Source organism: Lacerta agilis, chromosome 10 (genome assembly GCF_009819535.1).
Source record: "Lacerta agilis isolate rLacAgi1 chromosome 10, rLacAgi1.pri, whole genome shotgun sequence".
Taxonomy (NCBI): Eukaryota; Metazoa; Chordata; class Lepidosauria; order Squamata; family Lacertidae; genus Lacerta; species Lacerta agilis.
The window spans coordinates 63130381-63155707 of NC_046321.1; the positions used below are offsets into that span (position 1 = coordinate 63130381).

At 41.7% G+C, this 25327-nt stretch overlaps 1 protein-coding gene across 1 annotated transcript; it reads left to right on the forward strand.

Moving 5' to 3' along the window:
* The first annotated feature begins 265 nt into the window (after positions 1-265).
* Positions 266-25327, forward strand: SLC26A4 (solute carrier family 26 member 4). Its single transcript, XM_033162962.1, has 21 exons — positions 266-404; positions 1245-1418; positions 1581-1720; positions 2101-2211; positions 4097-4281; positions 5561-5725; positions 6959-7111; positions 7652-7734; positions 8006-8153; positions 9960-10073; positions 11663-11740; positions 11955-12050; positions 12933-13039; positions 15894-15963; positions 16645-16737; positions 17443-17538; positions 19436-19666; positions 21144-21198; positions 23063-23208; positions 24330-24410; positions 24959-25327. The coding sequence occupies exons 2-21, from the start codon at positions 1258-1260 to the stop codon at positions 24980-24982; spliced, it is 2337 nt and encodes a 778-aa protein (XP_033018853.1). The 5' UTR covers positions 266-404; positions 1245-1257; the 3' UTR covers positions 24983-25327.

Sequence of the window (25327 nt, forward strand, 5' to 3'; positions counted from 1 at the left end):
CTTCAAAGGTTCACGGGGTTGAGAATGGGAAACAGGTAACGGGAGGCAAAGGAGGGAGGGAGGCGGCCAGCGAGGCAACCTGTCACATCGGCTCTGTTTGCCTGTAAATAAAGGCTAAGCGGCTGAGGCTGGGCTGGCTGTATAAATGCTGCGGGCGGGTCCCACGCCTTGGCCAAAGCTGGGGCTCTGGGGGCGAGCGCAGGTGAGGAGAAGGAGGTGCGCTCCCATATTTCTTTCAAAGGCAAGAAGGAGAAGGAGAAAGAGAAGAACTTCTGAGGAGAATCGTTCGGCGCTTCAGGACCCGGACAGCGGCGCTGCCTTGGCGCGCAAGAGCCTGGCTGAGGCGAAGAGGCAGCGAGTTGTGGCGAGCGGTGGGAACGGAGCGCGCGGGAGCAGCTGACGCGGTTAGCGAAGGCTTGGCGGGATGCGAAGGGGAGCGAATGGAGCGCGCGGGGCGGAGGCCGTGGTGCTCTGCGGCTGGACTGCAACTCCCGTCATACCCAGCTAGCGAAAGCAGCGGTCAGGGATGATGGGAACTGTAGTCCCAAAGCAGCTGGGGACTCCAGTTAGGGGGAGACGGGTCTAGGCTAGACTCTGGCGCACGGTGAGGGAGGGAGGCTAGCACACGTTGACACGCAAGAAAGGGGCCGTGGGGATGAAAGAAAAAGAAAGAAAGAAAGAAAGAAAGAAAGAAAGAAAGAAAGAAAGAAAGAAAGAAAGTTGTCCGGGAGCTTATCTCCCAAGTAGAGAAAAAAGAATTTGCTTTCCCCCCCCCCTGGCCCTTTCCTTAAAGGAAGAGGCGCCAGAATATCGTCAGAAGGGCTCTCCCGTGTCTCTCCATGTGGAGAAGTTGCTCAGACTGTTCTTTCTCCCCACACAGAAGTGCAGAATGTTCTGGCTTTTAGAAAATAAAATAAAAAGAAGCAGAGGCCTTAGTGACCAGATTGAGGAGTTTGGGGGGTGTGTCTTTTGGGGGGTGTCAGAGGGCATTCAGAGCAAAAGAATGGGGCTCCCTTGACCAGAAGGGAGAGGCTGGCTGGAGGGTCCCTGAAGAGGAGCAGGAGCAGGCCGTTTCTGAAGCTCCATCCCCTGGGAAGATGCTTGTGTTGCCAGAGGCCGGCTTCACCTGGCTTTTCCAGGTGTGGGCGAAGTTTGCAGGGCATGCTGTCCTTGATGGCTGGCTGCCTCTGGAGACCGTGTGCTTAGGGGACGTTGTCCTTCTCCTTCATTGTTTCCACCTGTAGGCAGGGCAGGGACATGGCTGCAGGTGGTGGTGGTGGAGGTGATGGAGCCCTCCCGGATCTCAGTCGCTATGTGGTGTCCCGGCCCGTGTACAATGAGCCTACTTTCCAAGAGGAGAATGAGAGGAAATTGGTGGTGCCCAAAACACTCCGGGAACGAGTCCAGAAAACTTGCAGGTGACTGACCGGCTGCCATACATCACGGTTTGGTGGCGGGGTGCAGGGGGCAGGTGACACTTAAGAACTTAAAGAATCCTGGATCAAATGAGGGTGGGCCATGGCAGGGGAGCAGGTGCATTTCACAGTGACTCGAGCAATTTAACATTTTGTCCTTGGCAGCTGTTCAAGAAGAAAAGCCATTCAGATAACCAAGACCTTGTTCCCTATTTTGGAATGGCTGCCTAAGTACAGAGTGAAGGAATGGCTCATCAGCGATATAATTTCTGGGGTCAGTACAGGACTTGTGGCTACTTTACAAGGTAAGAGAGATCCAGTCTTTCTCCTACTGTTATTACGGGGTGGGGATTAGAATGTAATGCAGTTGCCTAAACTCTGTCTTGCAGTTGTGGGTCACCGCCCTGATTTATGTAACCAATTTTTTAAAGACTTGTCAGCAATCTGGAAAGGTTCAAGGCTGCAACTTCATTTGGAACAAAATAAGTTAGGATCCAGCTGAAAATCTGGCTAACTCGCAAATCATGTGCTACAAAACATGAACAGCACATGGAACTTTGTTTAACATGTGGAATACAGACGTCAATAATACCTGTGTAGAAAGGTACTACTTGATGTAGATATCAAAAGCATCTATTGTAAGATTAGTCAATACAATACTGTACTTTATTTTCTATCATTTCAGGCTTGGCATATGCACTACTGGTTGCAGTTCCCGTTGGATATGGTCTCTACTCTGCTTTTTTCCCCATCCTGACATACTTCTTCTTGGGAACATCAAGACACATCTCAGTTGGTAATTGTATATTTCTCATGTTACTATTGGCCAACTATTAATTCCAGAATGCTAAACTTATTCAAAGGTATTGGAGTATCTCAGACAGTAGTTTTAGTGGAACCAGTTTACTAACATGCTTTTATGGTGGCATCTTCTTATTGTGTTTGAGTAGAGCTTTATACTTATCCATATTTTCCCACAAAATGTAGGACTGTAGAGTAGCAAGGGACCACAAGGGTCATCTAGTCCAACCCCCAAAATGCAGAAATATGTTTGCCCAATGTGGCGCTCGAACCTACGAACCTGAGATTAAGAGTCTCATGCTCTACCAACTGAGCTATCTTTCTGCCATGAGTACTGGAAATAGCTTTGATGCCTACATTATATGTACCTATGTAATCTCTTATTTTGCTTGTACAGCTCCTTAGCAGAGCTCTTTACAAAACATCAGGTTCAATGCCAGTTTGATTCACTTAGGTTCACACAGGTCCAAATGTAATAGTTAAGCACTTTAAACTCAGCATGATGACTTCAACGTATTAATTGCTAATTCTAGATGACAGACAGCTGTGACAATAATGCAGAAAATATACACTCTCAAGGACTCTAGTTTATGATGTGTATGACAAGCTGGATCTTAAATCATTTTTTCCCCTGTGGTAGCTTTGGGTGATGGACAATGTTAGCCATTCACCAAGTAGACCCATTGAAATCAATTGACAACTCAAGTCCATTAATTTCAAGGGGTCTGCACTGTGTATGGCTAACACTGAGCAGCACCCTAATTGTTTAAACTGACAAAACATTAATAATAATAATAATAATAATAATAATAATAATAATAATAATAATATATTTATACCGTGCCCATCTGGCTGCGTTTCCCCAGCCACTCTGGGCGGCTCCCAATCAAACATTAAAAACACATACAGGATTAAACATTTAAAACTTCCCTAAACAGGGCTGCCTTCAAATGTCTTTTAGAAGTAGGGTAGTTGCTTATTTCCTTGACATCTGATGGGATGGCGTTCCACAGGGCAGGCGCCTCTACTTAGAAGGCGCCCTGCCATCTTGCAGTGAGGGAACCACCAGAAGGTCCTCGGCACTGGATCTCACAAAACATTGGTTTTATATTGCTTTGGATGTTTAGTATAAACTTGACATGAGTCAACAGTGTGATGCAGCAGCTAAAAAAGCCAATGCAATTCTGGGCTGCATCAATAGGAGTATAGCATCTAGATCAAGGGAAGTAATAGTACCACTGTATTCCGCTCTGGTCAGACCTCACCTGGAATACTGTGTCCAGTTCTGGGCACCACAGTTCAAGAAGGATACTGACAAGCTGGAACATGTCCAGAGGAGGGCAACCAAAATGGTCAAAGGCCTGGAAATTATGCCTTATGAGGAACAGCTTAGGGAGCTGGGTATGTTTAGCCTGGAGAAGAGAAGGTTAAGGAGTGACATGATAGCCATGTTCAAATATATAAAAGGATGTCATATAGAGGAGGGTGAAAGGTTGTTTTCTGCTGATCCAGAGAAGCGGACACGGAGCAATGGATTCAAACTACAAGAAAAAAAAATTCACCTAAACATTAGGAAGAACTTCCTGACAGTAAGAGCTGTTTGACAGTGGAATTTGCTGCCAAGGAGTGTGGTGGAGTCTCCTTCTTTGGAGGTCTTTAAGCGGAGGCTTGACAGCCATCTGTCAGGAATGCTTTGATGGTGTTTCCTGCTTGGCAGGGGGTTGGACTGGATGGCCCTTGTGGTCTCTTCCAACTCTATGATTCTATTATTCTAATTTAGTGTTTCTACATTTTAAGCTAATTTTGTTGTTTTATTGTTAGCCATTTGAAGCACACTGTTAAGAAATGCTATGTAAAATATATAAAATTATTCCCAACAGGACCTTTTCCAGTGGTCAGTTTGATGGTGGGCTCAGTAGTACTGAGCATGGCGCCTGATGAAAAATTCCACATGGTCAGCAGTAACATGACAGGACTGAACCAAACAGTTATAGATATCGCATCAAGAGATGCAGAGAGAGTTATTATTGCCAGCACCATCACTTTTTTGGTTGGCATTCTCCAGGTAATGCTGATTGGATAAAACTGTCTCAAATGTTGCTGCTTTTATACTTTATGAAAGAACTGATGAAATAATAGAAGAAACAGCTTCATGCTAAACACTCACTATTTTCCTCAGCTAGAGCCAAAATGTATTCAAATAATAAAGTAGAATGCAAGTTTCCTTGCCTCACATTTATTATTCTCCACAGTTTGGGAATACCAAGCATTTGTATCCTTTTATGGCACTGTGGGTTAAACCGCAGAGCCTAGGGCTTGCTGATCAGAAGGTCAGAGGTTCGAATCCCCGCGATGGGGTGAGCTCCTGTTGCTCGGTCCCAGCTCCTGCCCACCTAGCAGTTCAAAAGCACGTCAAAAGTGCAAGTAGATAAATAGGTACCGCTCCGGCGGGAAGATAAACGGTGTTTCCGTGCGCTGCTCTGGTTCACCAGAAGCCGCTTTGTCATGCTGGCCACATGACCCGGAAGCTGTATGCCGGCTCCCTCAGCCAGTAACGTGAGATGAGCGCCGCAACCCCAGAGTCGGACACGACTGGACCTAATGGTCAGGGGTCCCTTTACCTTTACCTATGTCATGGGATTAAAGCTTTGCATTTTGTATCTTGTCTCCTGCAGCCAGGAAAAAAAAAGGCTTTTTAGCCTTCTTGCATTTCAGTACGATCATTTTAAAGGTGGGAAAGCCAGACCATTAAAAGAGAAAAGAACTAATAGTTATTGAAAATCTATTTAAAAACAACAAGCAAGGCCTTCATGTAAATCCATACAGCTGGTCATCCTGGTACTTACTCTTAAGTCCTACACAAGTTGAGACCAGGATACGTGGAAGAATCTTTTCTTCAGCTTGCCCATGTACTGAGATGATAATTCGAGGCTCTCCCCTGGGTGAGCCAATGTGGGTTACAGGACCTTCTTAGTTGTGGCACCCCAGTTTTGAGAGTCTTTCTGCCTGGCACCCACTTGATTGTCTTGGGTACCATGTGAAAACCTTGATATTTTCCTAGACCTTCAATTTTTAAATGGTGAGAAAATTCCATGCTGCTAGTTTTATGTATTGTTTAAAAAAATTTGCTGTTTATTTAGTGCTAATTCTTACTGTTTTTATACAACAGAATACAAATAAATAAATAAATTGCATAAATTGGAGCTAAGAGATTAAGACAACATAAGAGTATTGATCACTCTATGTTAGGTGGCTAAATCCTGAATTGTTAAAATTGTGGGCTACTCTAATGCTTTCTAACTGTTCATAAAACTAACGGCATTCTGCGCTTCTTCTTTTTCCAGCTAGTGTTCGGATTTCTTCAGATTGGTTTTATTGTGCGATATCTTGCTGATCCACTGGTTGGGGGTTTTACAACTGCTGCAGCATTTCAAGTGTTTGTTTCACAGCTGAAGATAGTCTTAAATGTCCCAACCCAAAACTACAATGGGATCCTTTCCATAATCTATGTAAGTGTGTCTTGCTGAGCTGGGGGTTGTGCTTGACCTGATGGAATGGCTGCTATAGATGACAGCTGAGGGAGGAGACTGTTGGAGCTAGTGTTTCAGCCAAGTGGTTGTTAATTTAGCTATTAGATCACTGCATGCATTTATATACAAGTGGGGCTGGCAACAAAATGCCTGCAGCGTGGAGTTCTTCAGCCAGCCATATCTTCTTTCAGGGTGCTCCACTACATTCCCCCTCCCTCCCGTTTTCTATGCCTCCCGTAACAGGTAGTCATCATTCTGTGGCCAATGAGCATGCTCATTCCTCCTTAGCTGTTTTGGGTTTAGTTTTGGTTTTGCTCCCTTGAATATTTTTTCTTCTACTTCAGACTTTAGGACTTCTCAAACATGTTGATATGTTTTTGGCTACGCAACCATTTGTTGTTGTTTTTTTGGACCTGAGTTTGCTGTTACTTGATACAAGTGGGACCCTGCAGCACAATCTTGCATTTTGAAGTGCTCGTCTTCGGGATTCTGGTCAACCTGCCGTGCCACTTTGCCCTCTGCCAACTGAGCATGCTCAGTCCTCATTGAACAGTTTTATGGGGTTCTTTGTCTTACATTCCCCCCTCCTAATTTTCTTTCGTACTTCTGCAAGCCTTGCGCTTGCCCCCCAAGACTGTGATACCACTTGCTTGTGCTTTGGTCTCACCCATACACAAATAATAAGTTTGCTATTAGTATATAAGGTGATAAACACACTCATATAAACGCAAGAGATTCACAGCACAATCACATACTTGTCTTCTAAGAAGTAAACTGATTTCAAGGAGTCTTACTCCCAGGTATAGGGTTGCAGCCTTGGCTCTTGTTTTCTTTTAGTATTTGCAGCTGTAGATATTAGTAGCTGTCAGATATTAGTTTCTGAGCTTCCCTGAACCTGTAATTGTTATTGTTTCTTGGGTCCCATCTGCACTATTTCATTTAGGGTGGTATAATACCACAGTCATGGCTTTCCCTTAAAAAATATTGGGGGGGGCCCTAGTTTGTTAAGGATACTGAGAGTTGTTAGGAGACCCCTGTTTCTCTCACAGAGTTCACAGAGTGGTTTGACAACCAATCACTCTTCCCAGGGAAGTCATAACTGGTTAATATACTGAATAGCTTTAAGTGAATAGTGCAGACCAGACCTTAGACTGAGAATGTGGTTTATTCAAACTGAATGGTAGCATTTCACTTTGTCTTTTTTATTTTTAGACCCTTATTGATATATTTAAAAATATTGGACTCACCAACATTGCCGATCTCATTGCTGGCCTGCTGACTATCGTTATTTGTATGGTAGTCAAGGAAATAAACGATCGGTTCAGACACAAGATCCCTGTTCCTATTCCTATAGAAGTGATTGTGGTAAGCCAACTACTTTAAGCTCAATGGATTTGATTGACAGGAGAACAATATCTGTTTTCTCTGTTCATAGTGTTGCAATCCACCCCAATCTCCAAGCGGTGTGAGATTCCAAGGGTCCTAAGTGCTTACCCAGGGTTTGCATTTCCTTTGGGAATGAGGCACAGTGGAGACTGCGGTGTCTTTATGATATATGGTTTATTTTCATATTAACACCCCGAAAGGGTCTTGGTTCTCCCATAGCTGCAGCCTTGGATTCAAAGAGAAATCAGACATTGCTCTCAAATGTTTCTCTGACTCTCTCTCCAGCTCACAGAGGGGGCCCCACCCACTTGCCATCTCGCACCGAGCACCTTAATCCCCTTAATCCACTGTAATGGCTCATCACCCAGACTATTGCCTTTTCAGGAAGCTAGTTTGGCTATTCCAAGAATTAGAAGCCTTGATTAACACTTGCTGGATCCAGGGATGAGAGGGGTCTGGCACTCAGTGTAACACCCCAAACTCATAACAACAACATAATGTTATTTCTTTTTATTATAGACGATAGTCGCCGCTGGCATTTCATATGGTGTTGACCTGGAGAAAAAGTACAATGCAGGCATTGTTAAATCTATTCCTAGTGGGTGAGTGCAGATTGTTGATATATATATATATATAAAGTCAGTGGGAAGCTACATTTCAAGTACACACTAATGGCTCAGCTTTTAATAGTAACAAGTGAACGTTTTCTGTTTACTGTAGGGAGAAACACCAATGGGTTACATCTCCACCTTCCCAAATTGTTTCATTATAGAGTCGAAAAGTGCCATCATAATAATTTGTTAGTCATAGTTGTCTTAGTATTTATAGAAAAAACACAAATGCACAGAAATATTTCTCCCCTTTTTTATATAGATTTTTGCCTCCCGAACCTCCAGCGGTCAGCATGTTTGGGGACATGATAGCATCTGCCTTTTCCATTGCCATTGTTGCTTATGCAATAGCTGTGTCTGTGGGCAAAGTGTATGCAACCAAATACGACTATGCTATTGATGGAAATCAGGTATGTGAAACCAAAGTACTTTTTATCAACTGTGAAGTGAAAGCTGAATCTTATTTATGGAGAAGAGTACACTTAATATTTTTCAGCCTTTGTGGGGGGTGTTTATAGGTAAAGTTACTTAGTGGATATATTAGGAAAACAAGTAATTCAATTCTCAGATTTAAATGAGTAATAAACTATTTCCCATAAGGCGCGCCTGATTCTGCCTCACTTTGTGAGTTGCCCGGCGCGCACCTATGACATCACGTGCATGGCATGTGTGTGATGTCATGCGGCAGGAAGAGGCCCAATGGGACACACAGCAGCCTCTGGAAGGCCCAGTGGGAAACATCACAGCTTCAGGAAGGTCCCAACAAACTTTTGTGTATGCTCAGGCACCCAGGGCTCCCCCACAGATGGCGTCAGTGTTTCTCATCAAGGATGGAACTAGATCTGAGAGCAACATGGAATTGGTACCAATAACAGACCCATGTTGAGCCCTCCCCCAACTCTGTATTATTTGTCCAATCCTCTTTAGAAGCCAGCCAAGTCCATGACCATCTCCGCCTCCTGTGGGAGAGAGTTCCATAGTATAACTATTTGCTGCATGAAGAAGTACATTATTTTGCTTGCCCCCAAATCTTCCAACATTCAGCTTTATTCAATATCCATGATTTCTAGTGCCATGAAGGAGGGATAACCTTTTCTTCTATCCACTTTCCCATGCCATGTACAGGTGAAACTGGAAAAATTAGAATATCGTGGATAAGTCCATTTATGTAAGCAATTGTTTTCATTAGCTACTGGAGTTTAATATATGAGATAGACTCATGACATGCAAAGCGAGATATGCAAAGCGAGATATTTGTTATAATTGTGATGATTATGGTGAATAGTTGATGAAAACCCCAAAGTTGAAATTGTTAATTTGGGGTTCTCATCAGCTGTGCGCCATAATCATCAAAATTATAACAAATAAAGGCTTGACATATCTCACTTTGCATGCCATGAGTCTATCTCATATGTTAGTTTCACCTTTTAAGTTGAATTACTGAAGGAAATGAACCTCTCCACGATATTCTAATTTTTTGAGTTTCACCTGTATAACTTCATAAACTTCAGTCATGTCACCACTTAATCGTCTTTTCTCTAAACTAAAAAAATCACACAAACGCTGCATCGGTTCCTCATAGGGGAATTGCTCCACCCCAGGTTGCCCTGTCATTTTATCCAATTCACTTTCACATTAGCTGCTAGGAAGAAGTATTTATTTCTCCCTTTTTAAAAGATGATTCTGCTTGAACCAGATTTCTAATGGAGCATTTATCTTTGCTTTATTTTTTTGAGAAGTATATAAGAATGCATATCTGAGATAGTATGAAGGCTATTTCTATTGCAATATTCAATATATGGTATCTGGAACTAGGGAAAGTACAAATTAAACAATTGGAATTGCCAAAGCATATTGTTTTTCTTAAGCCAATTGGGTTTTCTTTTACTCTTCTTCTCATTGTTTCTTCTTTAGCAGCTGTACCTTTACATTTATATGTCTATTTCCAGGAACAGCTACAGACCAATGGCAGCCTACAGAGCTCTGTCATTGGTCAAGTCCTAAAAAGGAAATTGTTCCATAATTCCACACTGTTAAGAAAAATTACTGCACCTCAAATGTACCATAAAAGTTCAGCTACAACTTCATTTGATTCAGTTTTGAAATTGGATCTACTCCTTCCAAATTTACAGTTCAAAATAATATTTATGTGTAGGAGAAAGTTTTTTTCTTAGGAATTTTTTTTGTCTTAACACCAATATCTTCTAATCCTCTAGGAATTTATTGCCTTTGGGATCAGCAATATTTTTTCAGGGGCCTTCTCTTGCTTCGTTGCCACCACTGCTCTGTCCCGCACAGCCGTCCAAGAAAGCACTGGTGGGAAAACCCAGGTAATTCCGCTTGATCAAAATAAACAATAAAGACTATTCTAATCCATATATTTTGGACATGGGTGGCGCTGTGGTCTAAACTACTGAGCCTAGGGCTTGCCGATCGGAAGGTCAGCAGTTCGAATTCCCGTGACGGGGTGAGCTCCCATTTGCTTGGTCCCAGCTCCTGCCAACCTAGCAGTTCGAAAGCACATCAAAGAGCAAGTAGATAAATAGGTACCGCACAGGTGGGAAGGTAAATGGCGTTTCTGTGCGCTGCTCTGGTTTCGCCACATAACCCGGAAAAACATGCTGGCCACATGACCCGGAAAAACTGTGGACAAATGTCAGCTCCCTCAGCCAGTAAAGCGAGATCAGCGCCGCAACCCCAGAGTCGTTTGTGACTTGACTTAACTGTCCGGGGTCCTTTACCTTTTTAATCCATGTATTGCTTAGGACACAGTGATTCTTCAAAATCTCCTTGTTACTAATTTTGTGGGCGGCATTTTTGAACGGAAAGCCAAACGTTTCATGGACTTCCTGGACACTAACTTCTCTGACATAAAACTAAGGGGGCACACTAAGAGGAGACTATAGCACCTGAATGGTATTACCTTAACTTGCATGCAATAGGAAACTCAATAGATAAATAAGTAAATAATATACCTGAGCCCAGATTAAATTCAGCGATGTCAGAGGGGCAGTCATCTGAATGCTTCGTTGATCACTCAGGTATTAAGTGAGTATGTAGCTTCAGGGGGATTAAAATGGAAGTTTGTGGGGGCCGCCCTTCCCAAGTAGCAAGCTGGGTCTTTTGGAGGAGTAACCAGATGGCGGCAAGTTCACATTCACAGTCAGTCCGTAGTACTTTAAAAATAAAGCAGCTGCATGTAGGAAGGACATTAAAATGCACACAAGACTCTGTTGTGTGCATTTGGCATATCCCTATGAAAGAAAATTTTAAAAACATCCACTTTTTAAAAATTACCTACCACCTTAAGGTCCTCAAATAATAATCTTTTGGAGGTCCTGAGCAACAAAGATGCTAGGTTGGCCTCAACTAGGGCCAGGGCCTTCTCAGTATTGGCCCCGACTTGGTGGAACAGTCTATCACAAGAGACCAGGACCCTGCGGGATTTGGCATCTTTCCGCAGGGCCTGCAAGACGGAGCTGTTCCACCTGGCCTTTGGGTTGGTTTCTGTTTGATATTTATGCTTCATTCTTTTATTAGTGGGTTATTTGAAAATGAGACTGCAGTTTTAATATTGAATTTTTAAATTTGTATTTTAATCTGTTATTTTAAATTGATTGTGTTTATGTTTTTGCTGTGATTTTAGTGTTAGCCGCCCTGAGCCCGATTTTTGGCTGGGAAGGGCGGGGTATAAATAAAAATTTATTATTATTATTATTATCACTGTACCACTTAGGTAAAAACTTGCTTATGGTAACTGAATTGCTTTTGAAATTGTCCCTGTGCTTCCCCTCCTCCAAACAACAACAACAACCACCCACAATCCATAATAAGAATAAATAGCCTACTAAAGGCTGTTATACAAACAACATACATTATAGAAACTCTATTTCCTTATTATCTAAAACATCTTTTTCAGGTTGCTGGAATAATTTCAGCTGGAATCGTACTGATTGCCATTGTAGCTTTGGGGAAACTGCTTGAACCTTTGCAGAAGGTACCAGTATTTTATTACTGTATTGTACTTCGTATTATCACACAGTATTTGGGCGCATAAACTTAAGTAATGTTTTAGTCCACTTCCTGATAAACAGAAAGCATTCCCGTTATCTTCCTGTTCCTGCTCACACACAAAGGCTGACATGCAAATACACATGCTGCCTGTGTTTTCCTTGAACAATACAGGTTAATGTGTCTTTATTTCTTTGCAGTCTGTGTTGGCAGCCGTGGTCATTGCCAACTTAAAAGGGATGTTCATGCAAATATTTGATGTACCCCGTCTGTGGAGGCAGAGCAAGGCAGATGCGGTGAGTCCTTTAACTTGTGACCCATCAACCCATATTTTGAATTAAATGCTCACCCTTTGCTTTTCATTTTAATTCACAATAAATAAATAATTAAGAATCTCAAGTCATTTGGGGGGCGGGGGAGATAATGTCCACACTGGTTACTATGTCAGGTTTCCAAATCATTGAGGATTCAGGAGACAAACAATTTCCTGTGGCTTCTTCTTCTGATGTTCCTACATAGACCTAGTTCTCACTGGTGTGGTGCAGCAGTACTTGAGCCGCAACAGTTGATTGTCCTACTGCAGCAGGGGATGTCTGTGTGTAGCAGGGCTGGAGCAGCAATGGGTTGGAATCCATCCCGAGGGTCCGTCAATAAGATCCAGAGAGATTCCTTACAAACTCTTACAAACTCTAAGGATTTTCAGAATTGGTGATGGCAGACTCTGTTAGATCAGTCAATGGGAGGTCCAATTTGTCCTCTAATGAGTCAGTGCCTGACTACAAGTCAAGGCTAGGCATGGCACTGAGAGATTCCCAGGACTCCTTTGAATAAAACAAAATTCACTACACACAGAAAAACAACCAATTAGTAAGAAGGCTAGATTAGAATCCTTTCTGCTAACATGGTTGATTTCTTTATGGAGGGATCTATTATTATTATTATTATTATTATTATTATTATTATTATTATTATTAGATGCAGCATGGTTTGCATGTTCCCTCTGAAATAAAACTCCCTGCCATGCCTGTGGAATTTCCTCCCATATGATAGGCAGCCCCAGATGCTTCCTCACATCTTCCCATTTCTCTGCTCTACAAAAGTCTGCTTTCGGTGGCTGGCTGGAATCACCTTGTCTACTAATGGGATTGGTCTAACTTTTCTTGTGTTTTCTTTTCCAGATGATCTGGGTTTTCACATGTATAGCTTCCATCATTCTGGGACTAGACTTGGGTTTACTCGCTGGTCTGGTGTTTGCACTGCTGACGGTTGTCCTGAGAGTTCAATTGTAAGTAACTATTATATAGGCAGGGACACGGGTGGCGCTGTGATCTAAACCACTGAGCCTAGGGCTTGCCAGTCGGAAGGTCTGCGGTTCGAATCCCCGCGATGGGATGAGCTCCTGTTGCTCGGTCCCAGCTCCTGCCAACCTAGCAGTTCGAAAGCACGTCAAAGTGCAAGTAGATAAATAGGTACCACTCCAGTGGGAAGGTAAACGGCATTTCTGTGCACTACTCTGGTTTCAGTGTTCCGTTGCGCCAGAAGCGGCCTAGTCATGCTGGCCACATGACCCGGAAAAACTGACTGCGGACAAATGTCAGCTCCCTCTGCCAGTAAAGCGAGATGAGCGCCGCAACCCCAGAGTCGTCTGTGGCTGGACTTAACTGTCAGGGGGCCTTTACCTTTTATTATATAGGCAGGGGCAGTTTCTGCCATTGCACTCCCAATAAGACAAGTAAATAAATGAATACAAAAGAAGAAGAGTGACACAAGTTACTATTGTTCTGCTATTGCAAGCGAACAGTGTCACTAGTTTTAAAATTGGAAAAGGAACATGAAATACAAATCACACCGCACACGGCTAAAATTGCTTCCACATAGCCCATTACGAATGATAAAATAGAAAATAGAAAAATGCATAAATAGATATGATAATATGGAACAATGTAGACAGAACTAGGCCAACAGGCTGTAAATAGTCTGAGTCAAAACCACAGTAAGCTGCAGTTGGAATAAAGCATAGGCAGTTCTGTTCCGTTCTGGCACTGCTGTTGACCTGTAGTCTTCTTTCAAGTGCTCCTGGAGGCTACAATGGACTTCTACATTCTAGATAAATGACCGACTGTGATGCATAACAGATTCATTTTAGTACCAGAGGTGTTTGTATCAGGGCAAGGCAAGGTGGTGGTAAGGTTGGGGCAGCACAGCTGCATCGGCAAAGCCAGTTCAGAACTCTGGCAGTGCTGCACAGCTCTGTTCTTGCTGCCACCCTGACCCATCCTGGTAGTTGGCGATGCTACTGCTGTTGAGAGAGCAGCCGCCCTGCACTGTTCCACTGCATTGGCTGCTCTTGTTTAAGAATTCCTGTTGTGGTACCCTGTGCTTTCTTGAACTTTGTAAGGCTCCCAATGTGTGAACAGCCTCCCTTTTTACATTTCTAGCTAAGCATTATTTTTATCAGTGTCAGAACTGTTGCTCACACACATATTTGTTGCACATTGATACATGCAGGAAAAGATAGCATATGGTGCAGATAAGGAATCTGGGGAAAACCTAGCTGATTAGCTAAGAAGGAAATAATTGTTAACATATTCTGCTTATGACGTGGAGCAGGTGTTGTGGCTCAAAACTACTATCACCCCTCATTGTTGACTATGCTGCCTGGAAACTGGAGTCCAGCAACACCTGTTAGGACCACAAGTTCCCCATCTCCAATGTAAATGGAGCATTTGGGGGAGTGAATAGAATTTAAAGCAGTTCACACTTAGGCTAGCTCAAAGAAAGTTCAGGGGGTGTCAAAGGAGTGGAAGTCAACAAATGAGTTCATTTGCTTTGACACACACTTTGGAAACTTGAAGTGGCTCTAGTGTTGTGGAGGATGCCGGGGAAAGTATTATTCGAGATAAAGACTGAGAATTATGGTAAAATTAATAGTTAATTGTTGAAGGATCCTGAACTTGGATGTTTGAGTTGTCAGTGTGGATCGTGTTAGATTCCCACCATGGAGCTCAGGAAAGCACACTTCCTTCATGGCAAAAATTATACTGTCCGGTTAATTGATAACTTATTATTATGTAAATACCAGTGGTTTGATGTTCTCCTAAGGGGCACAGAAACATGACACCACTTCTCATTTTACAATTACAAATTGAATACTTCTTCAGCCAGGCATATGGCTTTAAACCAGGCTTCTCAATGTGGTGCCTGTTGGGACTACAACTCCCATCATCCAAGACCATTCACTGCACTGGTTTGGACTGGGCAGATTGGAGTTCAAGCTGGAGGGTACCAGGTTGTGGGGAACTGTTTTGAAGAAACTCTGAGCTGTGCAAATAAAGCCGAGTATTAGGGCACAGTTTATGCATTTTGCAGAATCAAAGTCACCTTTCTGTATCTTTGAGAAGATTTTTTCTCAGTTTTTCTACTTTTAGATGATGGTGAGGAGTTTTGTTTCTTTAATACTTCTCTACTGCAACAAATTGCATTTTAAGTTGTTTCCAACTGTTTTAATAATATTGACTTATATTTGTTGCAACCTGACCTGGGATCTTGGGGTGAATAATTTGTAAAAATAATAACAACAAAGAAAATTTGTGTGTCCGTGAGAAGGGTATAAATCCTGTTTTTTTATGGGTTAGCATTCAAACACCTATCTGAAGTGGAAGAATCTAGGGGAAGTGTTACCACTTGATTTCGCTACAGGTGTAAACTGGGGCAAAAAAAAAAAGACTCAAGAAACATGTGTGCTGCTCTGCCTGTTTTGTGCAAACAAATTGGATCATGGTCACAGAAGATCAATGCCCTGGTTGAGCTTTAATTCTAAAGTGTTTCGTGATCCTCCCTCATAGCTGGCTGTAAAGTAAGACAACATGGTAGTCCACAAACAACAAGCAAACCAGAATAGTTGTCCTCATATAATCAGGTTTAAGAACCATTCCACCACTAAAATAAGTAAGTCCTTGTCAATTCACATGTAAGGAGTTTTCTTTTTATATACTTTCCGTGTCTTGCTATCTAGTTTACAGATTAAGTAATTAATAGCAGTTCAGCCAATGTTTACTTGCAACAAACTGTTCTGTATAATACATTAATTTAACATTAGGTTATGTACTTTGATCAATGTTTTGTTTTGTTTTTGTCAGTCCTTCCTGGGGTAGCCTTGGCAGCATTCCTGGCACAGACCTATATAAGAACATCAAAGAATACAAAAATGTAAGACTTTCCAACAAGTTAATATTTCATCAGATTTTTTTTTAAAGAGTTGCTTGGAGGTTTATTAGTCTTTATCCTGCAGCAATAGGATGGCAATTGTTTGATTGTTCAAGTATTATAGCGAGGAAGGGAAGTCTTGCTGGATGGGGTAGAAATGCAGTGATAGTATATCCATCTAGAGGGCTAAAGGATGGGCATTGTTGCGAAAGATGAAGTTGTATTGCTTGCATCAACTTTTTTGCACCATGATTTGTGATTTGAGTGGAGAAACGTCTATATTCCCTGCATAAAGAGTTGTGGGGGGTGCCCTCATTATTTAAATACTTAGAATCCTTATTCTGCAATAAAGTACACTTTTTTGTATGAGCAACTGTGATGGAATGGCCAACCCACCCCCTAAATGGACCCATCCCCCCAGTTTCTGGTAACCTTTCAGTGGTTAAAACTGTGCCTGATGACTTTGCAACAGACCTCTGAGAAGAGATCTATGGTATTCCAGGAGCCCGTGTAGACAGAGGTGTAAGGTAGGCTGTCAGGGAAATACCGTAATAATGTTAACAGAGTGGTTAAAAGGGATCAAAAGGGGAAAGGAATCAATTTAGCAGCCCAGCACTAGCAGAAAGTCAGAAACACCCACACAAATTCATGCTCGTTTCAACTGAAAAATGGTTTCTGTAACAGGTTGTTGAACCAGAAGGAGTGAAGATTCTCAAATTTTCAAGTCCAATCTTTTATGCTAACATTGATGGCTTGAGAAGCAGCATCAAATCCACTGTGAGTAGTCTGTGATATTTCTGAACACTTCCTATGTGCAGCGGCCACCATCCAAGTATGGATGGAGGAGAATTTCATTTGGCCTGCATCTTAAGCAAAATGACCTAATTCACCCATCTCAGACTAATATAGCGATTAGCACTTAATTATCTTTCAGACTTCACACATCTGTGAATTTATATGATATAGTTCCTCAGCTCAAAAATGTACCAAAATGCATATAAAAGTGCATATTTCAGAATAAAGTAATACATACATAGAGATAAAATACATATTATATTGTGTATTTTGTTATAAAATATATATTTACCGTATTTTTCTAAGACGCCCCCATGTATAAGACAACACTTATTTTTTTTGTTGAACTTTTATTTTTTTGGAGATTGCCCCATGTATAAGATGACCCCTTGTATTTAGTATTTATTGCTGGGGTTTTTTGTATCTTTATTATAGATCTCATTGTGACTACCTTTGTTATGTTGTAGTTAGGTTTTTTTTCATATTGTAAGTTGCCTTGAGCACGGTTTGAACTGTGGAGAGGCAGCATACAAATAAAATTATGTATGTATGTATGTATGTATGTATGTATAAGACAACCCCTCATTTTTTACTCAAAAAATATAACGTCTTACTCATTTTTTACTCAAACACATGAGAAAATATGGTAAATAATAGAATATATTTGTTCAATTCTGCTTTCTGCAGGTGGGATTTGATGCCATGCGGGTATATAACAAGAGGCTAAAGGCTCTGAGGAAGATACAGAAGCTAATCAAGAAGGGAAAATTGAAAGCGACCAAAGTAAAGTATCATTATTCCCTCTTTAATCCATGGTTCAGAGGGGTTTAACATAAACATCGGGCCTGAAATATAAGCGCTGGTTTTGTATCTGCCTCCCTATTTTGTTTATGCAGCAAGAATGCAGCATGAAATTAATATTTGTAACAGGAAACAGGAAATCTAAATGGGAGGTGTTGGATCAGAAATTTGATCTTGCTAGGAAGATGCTCTATGACTAGTATAACCTAGGGTTACCAAACGTCCCCGGTTCCTGGGGACAGTCCCTGGATTTGCAAATCTGTCCCTGGACAAATTCTGTCCCCAGAATGTCCCCAGATTTGCAAATCTGTCCCCGGGAAATGTGGCAGCAGCAGCCTCAGCAGACTGGAGCCAGCCTGGCAGCGCAGTTGGCTCTGGTTGGCTTCAGGAGCTGCTTGCTGCCGTGACACTTCCGGATAGGAAAATTGGTGGGTGCCAGGGCAGTGGGCAGTGAGCAGCTCCTGAAGCCAGCCAGAGCCAACTGCGCTACCAGGCTGGCTCTGGGCTGCTGAGGCTGCCGCTGCCACCGCCACTGCCAAAGGGGAACCGGGGATGTCCGGCAGTACAGATCTCCTGCCCCCTTCCCCCTTTGTTTTGACTGATCGGTGGAGGTTCGGGAGTTGCGGGCGGGCGTTGCCCAGTTTTCTAAAAACTCTGTGCATTTATGTTTCACAGGGTACGAAAGAAGGGCTTTGCACCTTTATACAATATGCATGTGTGCTTGGGCCCAGGGTCTTTTGCCTCACCATCTCCACTACTGATTCCCTGTTGCTACTTAGCTTCCAAAAAAAGGTCTCCCCAGATTCACTGAAAAAAAAACTGGTAACCATAGCATAACCTATGCTAGTGGTTTCTGATGGTATAAAAATGGAGTGTCGTCTGAGAGAAACTGACTCTGTTTCTGGACAACATCTACTGTATCTATCACTATGCTTCCCTTGGGCAGAAAAACAGTGAGTTCTGGCAGAATGAACAGAGACAGAAGGACAGACAGACAGACAGACAGACAGACAGACAGACAGAGAGCATTGCTAAAGTGCTACAAGAGCTGGAGCAAGCAAGTGTCAGGCAATCAGGTTAAATTAGAGATCCTAGGATCAGAGCTAGAAGGTAACTCGGTCCTATCCATTTCTGCTCCCAGATATGTGACCATAGGATTACAGTGTTAGACACATATGTAGCTAGCCCAGATCCTCAAGACCCAACTAACTGAGCTGTGGATGGAGGTCAAATAGAAGAGGAGAAGTCCCTTTTCTAACCTAGAGTTGTGGTACCCTGGCAAGGGATCGGATCAGAAACCTCAACTTTACTGGCTGGTTCAAGAGTGGAATCTGGTCCAATGGCAATTCGTTGACTGATGGAATAGAGGCAAGATTGTGCTCATCTACCTGTGCACATAGCATAGTGCAGACTGGAATACAGTGAAGGATCTGTGTTCCTGAGAATTTAAACATTTATATCTCCATATTTTTTTTCTGGGCACAGAATTTGATGTTTGCTTGTTTGTGTAAACAACAGGTTGTTTCTGTCATGCTTAGAGGAGGCCCACTGGAATCAATGAATTTAAGTCAATGAAGACTTACTTATGTTGGAAACAGCCCAATGATTTGTTTTCCTTTTTTCCTGGCATGCAGTATAGCAAATGTAATTCTTTTATGCAATTGTGTGTATGATATGTGTCTATACGCATAAACACAATATGACAGTTAAATAATTTTGGCTTCAATATTGATTCCCAAAAAAGCAAATGCCCAATTGGGTCATATATAAAGAAAACTTGAAAGTCAGTTTAAAATATTTTATTAGGGTGGGGGGAGTCTACAGTTTTGTTTGTTAATCAGAACTGTGCTGAATAAACTATGCAATTTTTTTTAATCAGAATGGTATCATCAGCGATTCCGGTAGGACTAATGAAGCATTTGAATTTGATGAGGACCCAGAAGATCCTGAAGATCTTGATGTTCCAACTAGAGAAGTAGAAATCCAGGTGGACTGGAATGCAGAACTCCCGGTCAAAGTCAATGTTCCCAAAGTGTCTCTTCACAGTCTGATTTTTGACTTTGGAGCTGTATCTTTCATGGATGTAGTAGCAGTGAGAGTTATGAAAACAGTAAGAATATTTTATCACCTTACTATAAAAAGAAAGTTTTAAAGAACATAATAATTTGAATTTATGGGATTGCTAGATCATTCTGTGATTCATGTGCAATATGTGGGTTTTTCTGGCTGAAATAGTTAGTGCTCCTGTTGACCTGTGGAATGGTGAGATGCACTACAGCCAATAGCGCAATTGCTCCTGAGTGCCTTTGCTGTTGCTGCGGAGTAGTTAGTTGCCTTAATACTTTAGTGACCTGCATGGGATGAAACAGGAGAACCAGCAGATAGTGGTGGTGATGGTGTCAAAGAAAGCAATCATCTATATATATAAAAATGGTGAAGCTGGGTGCGTGAATGCGTCAGTCTTGCTCCGTAACCGCTTGACCGATTCTGTTTCAATTTGGACACAACATTCCTTGGGCATATGGGAAGGATCTTATGTACTTACATTGAAGAAAAACCACACCTATCAAACCTAAAAATGAAATTTTGTACAAAAAACACAGCGCCCTCCAGTGGATGTAAAACGCAGCACACTACAGAACAACAGACAGGGAGGGAGGGGGAGCAGAACTTGAGGTCAGCTCAGCCAATAGGCTGCTGGCGGGGGAGTGGCTGGAACACACTTCAACTGCCGCCGCAAAGACAACTCCTTGCCTCAGGCTGAGCCATTTGCAATTATACAACAGTAAGCAACAGAGTTTCGGGGTGACCAGGGAGAGTGCGGGGGTGACGAACAAGTCACACCACAGGAGTTCAAAAGGAGAAGCTGTGGTGAGGCAGGCGAAAGCGGGGGGGGGGAGACGGAGAGTAGGCAGGTGAAGTTCAACAGGAGAAGCTGTGGGGAGGCAGGCAAAAATGGGAAATATGGAGAGGAGGCAGGCGGAAGTTCAACAGGAGAAGCTGTGGGGAGGCAGGCGAAAACGGGGGCAAAGATGGAGAGGAGGCAGGCAGAAGTTCTTCAGGATAAGCTGTGGGGAGGCATGTGCTTTCTCTTTTACATCTTCCTTTTCCATTTCACAAAATGAGCCACAGCAACGCATGGCCGGGTCAGCTAGTACATTTTATAAAAATTGTAAATAGCATGTGTGTGGGGCCTGGACCCCAATTTGTGACTATGAGAAGGAGTAAGGGGCTTAAACTCTTTGTCCCCCACTGTAAACTTCATGCACAGTAACTGTCTCCTTCCACCTGCAATTTGCAATGGAGGAAAAGCTATCCTTTCCAGTTGAGGTATGGTCCCCACAACTGCTGTTTACTTTTTAAAAGACCATTCATACAGTTGTGAATTGGGCACACAATTGAACAAGCCTAATTGCCTGCATGGCCCTAATAGACACCACTGTCTATTAAGGAGAGCCATATTTTGTTCTACACTAACTATGGGCTCAAATGTGGTGTCAATCAGTTCTAGAAACAGGCTACCGGTACTTATAAAAAAATGCCATTGAGAACACATTTAAGATAACCCCAACCTTTTTTCTTTTCAGATCGTCAAAGAATTTGAAAGAATTGATGTGAGAGTGTACATCGCATCACATTTAGGTAAACAGATATCAATCCATTTGCTAATAATGGACTGCGTTCATTCAGAGTAGCAAACAAAGTGCAGAGGCTGCGTAGCAGAGCGCATGCTTTGCATCCACCATCATTGGCATAGCAATTCCTGGTAGAAAAGACTGGTTTAGAAAGGACTCATATGGCAAGGCTGGGAAGGTACTCTTGCCTGAGACCACTTAGTACTTCTGACAGTTGGAGTAAGTAGTGGACCAGTTGGACTAAAAGCTTGACTTGGCAGATGCAGATTCATATAATAGAGAGGTGTGGGTTTCCTCAAGATTCTGCATAATTGCCGAGTATTTTGCAGACCTTGTTGGAGTGAACAGCATGTTAATGATAAACCAACAGAAAGCAAACAAAGAGACAGCCTCTATTAGGGACTGGTGCAATGCTAGCTTGGAAAGGTATATTTTCTCTCTCAGAACCAAATTAGACATGAAGTCAGGAAATATGCGGTTGGATCTCCTGTTGTTTTGAAAAAATTGCTAGCAGCCAACTGTTTATGGGGAGAGGCAGAATCCAACCAGGACCAAGGCAGTGAGAAATGACCAGGGTTACTTCTTTCCCATCTGATGTTTTCCTGATTAAAATAATCTTCAATCTGCTATTTACCAAAGGGTACCCACCATGGGATGGATGTGGGTAGTGCTGTAGTCTAAACCACAGAGCCTAGGGCTTGCCAATCACAAGGTTGGCGGTTCGAATCCCCGCGATGGGGTGAGCTCCCTGTTGCTTGGTCCCTGCTCCTGCCAATCTAGCATTTCGAAAGCACGTCAAAGTGCAAGTAGATAAATAGGTACCACTCCAGCGGGAAGGTAAACAGCGTTTCCGTGCACTGCTCTGGTTCACCAGAAGCAGCTTAGTCATGCTGGCCACATGACCCGGAAGTTGTACGCTGGCTCCCTTGGCCAATAAAGCGAGATGAGCACCACAACCCCAGAGTCATCCGCGACTGGACCTAATGGTCAGGGGTCCCTTTATCTTTACCCACCATGGGACAAAATAGCAGATACACTGACTGTCGCACATGGGGATCTGCAGCCCCATACAGATCATGCACACAATGTCTGCAGCCTATCCTGACTGTTGGAAAGGGATCAGTGTCAGAGGCACACACATGCACCTTTGCTGGAAATGCCTGATACTAACTGAATTTTGGAACTTAACAACTAAGCTCATTGGGAAAATAACCATTAAGGAGATAGACCCTGCAATACAGATTAGGGTTTTGACCATACAGTAAGCTCTCAACTTGCATGGGAATTCTGTTCCAGGGATAGCGCCTAAAGCCAAAACCACATATTGCATAGTCAGCACACATTATGTGCAAAGGCAAGTGGGATTGCCAAAGTTTTCCCCCTGGGAATTTTTTTTTTTATTGCCAGTTGTGTAAAATTGAATGTACACAAGTTAAATGCATGTAAGTTGCGAGTGTACTATATATGCTTATTTTTCTATGGAAAGATTTGTATAAGGGTCCTGTAAAGACCAACTTACTTACTAATCTGTATGTATTACTGTATTATATGCTGTAGAAGCACATTTCTTTTGGGTCTTTGGTTGTGGCTTTTGTTTGAGTTTAATAAAATACAGTAAAAACAGCTTGATGAATATCCTGAAAATACTATGAGAGCTATTATTTATAATTTTGACAGCACAGGGCTATGTTTGTTTATTTGTTGGTTGGTTGGTTGGTTATTTATTTTTACGGGGGGAGGTTAGCTGTGAACTTATAATTTTGCTAAAAAGGAAAAAAAATGAATAGATTGTGCACACAGTGATGTTGGGGTAGATCTGAGTATGCAATTTGCTTTTTATTTGGTTGCTGTTGCTGTTTTCAACTCTTCAGAGCACATTATCAAAACACTGGACCACTGTGCATTTTTTGATGATACCATTCAAAAGGATATGTTTTTCCTGACTGTACATGATGCCGTGCTCCACATACAGAATCAGAGCATGCAGAGAGACATCCAGGATCCTATATTTGAAAAGGTAGGCAGCAAACATAACTTTGTTTTCATTAATTTATGTGTACTGGCTTGTAGCCTAACTTTTGTGAGTAGAGCTCCATTCATAGAACAAAGGTTTCTTACCTCCTCCTCGCATTGCCCCTCTAAACCTTGTCCTTTGAATCGGAGGACCCTTCAGGGCAGCAAGGGGTCTGGCCAGGGGCATCTGCTACAGGAAAAATTGACATTTGCACTCATGCAAGGTGGGAGTCCTCAGTTTTCAAGGACTCCCACCTTGCATGAGTGCAAATGTCTTTTTATTCATAACTTTGAATCCAAGCCACTTTAAATAAACCTTGCTTTATAGGAAAGGCCAAAACCCACAAGGAACTAGGCTTGTTCAACAAAGAAAATATTAGTTGTTATTTATTTTTAAAACCTATACCTGGCTTACCTAAAAATGTGCAAAGTGTTTGTACGATAAATGTGTGCTTTGTATAAGAAGGTCACAAAACTTATCTATCTACTCCAGATGGTACATTTCAAACATTTATGAGGAATCCTTCCTCATTCTGTAATATTTTCTTCTAGTTGGCCTCAATTCAACTACAATTCAATTACAATGGACATACCATTGATAGTATTGTCATCGCAAGCTACTTCAATATTGTTTGTTATTGCTGTCTCCAAAACCTTGGATTCAACTTGGTGTTGTTGTTTTTTTAAATAAATGAATCCCTTAGACTTCACCCATAGCTAACTGATATTTTTAGAAATCATGAAAATGGATTCATCATTTGGCATTATTGATTTTTCTGCAAACTTAACCAGGTCAGCAAAGTCATATTTAGGGAATAAAAATATATGACATCAGAGCTCCTAATAACTTCATCTGAAGGCTTCAGTGATTGCTTTTTATTATTTTTCTTTGGGTGAACTCTTTCACTATTTTATATTTGTATTGTTTTACTGAAATTCTTCTGTATTTTGTGTTTTTCTTGCAAATCATTCAGGATGCCTCTGGATTTGTGATGCAATATATTTATACGATTAAATAACTAATGAAAAGTATATCCAAGATTTATATTTAGTTCCTTAATCAACTGTATTGTGGTACATTTCCTGTCTACACATTCATAACAACTCTTTAACATTTTGGTCCAGATTTCATTAATGCAGGAGTCAAAGGAACCAATAGAATTTACAGAAACAAACCAGAATGAAGAGCTTGATGTTCAGGAAGAGGTATGTTTTACTTTAGTACAAAGCATAAGTATTCCCCCCCCTTTTTTACATAAAATGGTGATAAAACATACAGGGCCTGTTTAGTAAACACACCAAGGGAATGCTAGCTGGTTGCAGTATTGCTTTGGTCATACATACCGGTAAATGACCTTGAGGTTTCATTTTGTCAACTGGGTAAGGAAAATGACTCTGGATTTATGGCTTGTCTAAAATAGCTCATTCATCTCAGAGGCCATGATCTTCTAGGAGCTTCTACATATCTTCTGTTCACTTCTATGGAGCTGCTTACAGGGATGTTTCTGGAGATAGTTCTTACATTCATAGAGTAATTAAAGGCTAATGTACGTCACAAACTTAAGCAGGTTTAATAGGAATATCTAACAGAGACTTTTTACTGGATTCTTTGGGGGAAATCATATGTTTGTAATATAGTACAAGTATACAATATAGTATAAGTATGTAATATTGTAAGAGTTTTGAAAATCAGACGGTCATTTCAGAAATAATTTTTCTCACATTCTTTTTTTTTTTTTTTTTTTTTTCACCAGGCTATGCGCAGGCTTGCTTCATGAAGGAAGGATATTGAATTTATTGTATCTGTGAACTCTGGCAAACCGGAACCAATATTAAAAGCATATTTATCATTGAAACAATTAACTTTGCACTAGAAGAAAATATTTATCTTATGCTACAGGTGTCTCGGACTCTAATTTCTCTTTTTACATAGTATTCTTGATTAACATTATTTGGTAAATTTGTATCTAAATTACTTGGGAAATGGAAAGATCATTACAGATATAGCAAAACTGGCTCCTAGCTTCTAAGTGAGGAGGACACATGCACAACTGTATTTGTGTCCTAATTTTATCCCAATGTACGTAACTGAAAACAAGAAGAAAAAGAAAGAAAGAAAGAAA

Coding starts and splice junctions, on each gene's coding strand:
- SLC26A4 (XM_033162962.1), top strand. CDS start 1,258: ATGGCTGCAGGTGGTGGTGGTGGAGGTGATGGAGCCCTCCCGGATCTC. Junction 7,735..8,005: donor GTTAAATCTATTCCTAGTGG/GTGAGTGCAGAT, acceptor TTTTTTATATAG/ATTTTTGCCTCCCGAACCTC. Junction 12,051..12,932: donor GGCAGAGCAAGGCAGATGCG/GTGAGTCCTTTA, acceptor TTTCTTTTCCAG/ATGATCTGGGTTTTCACATG.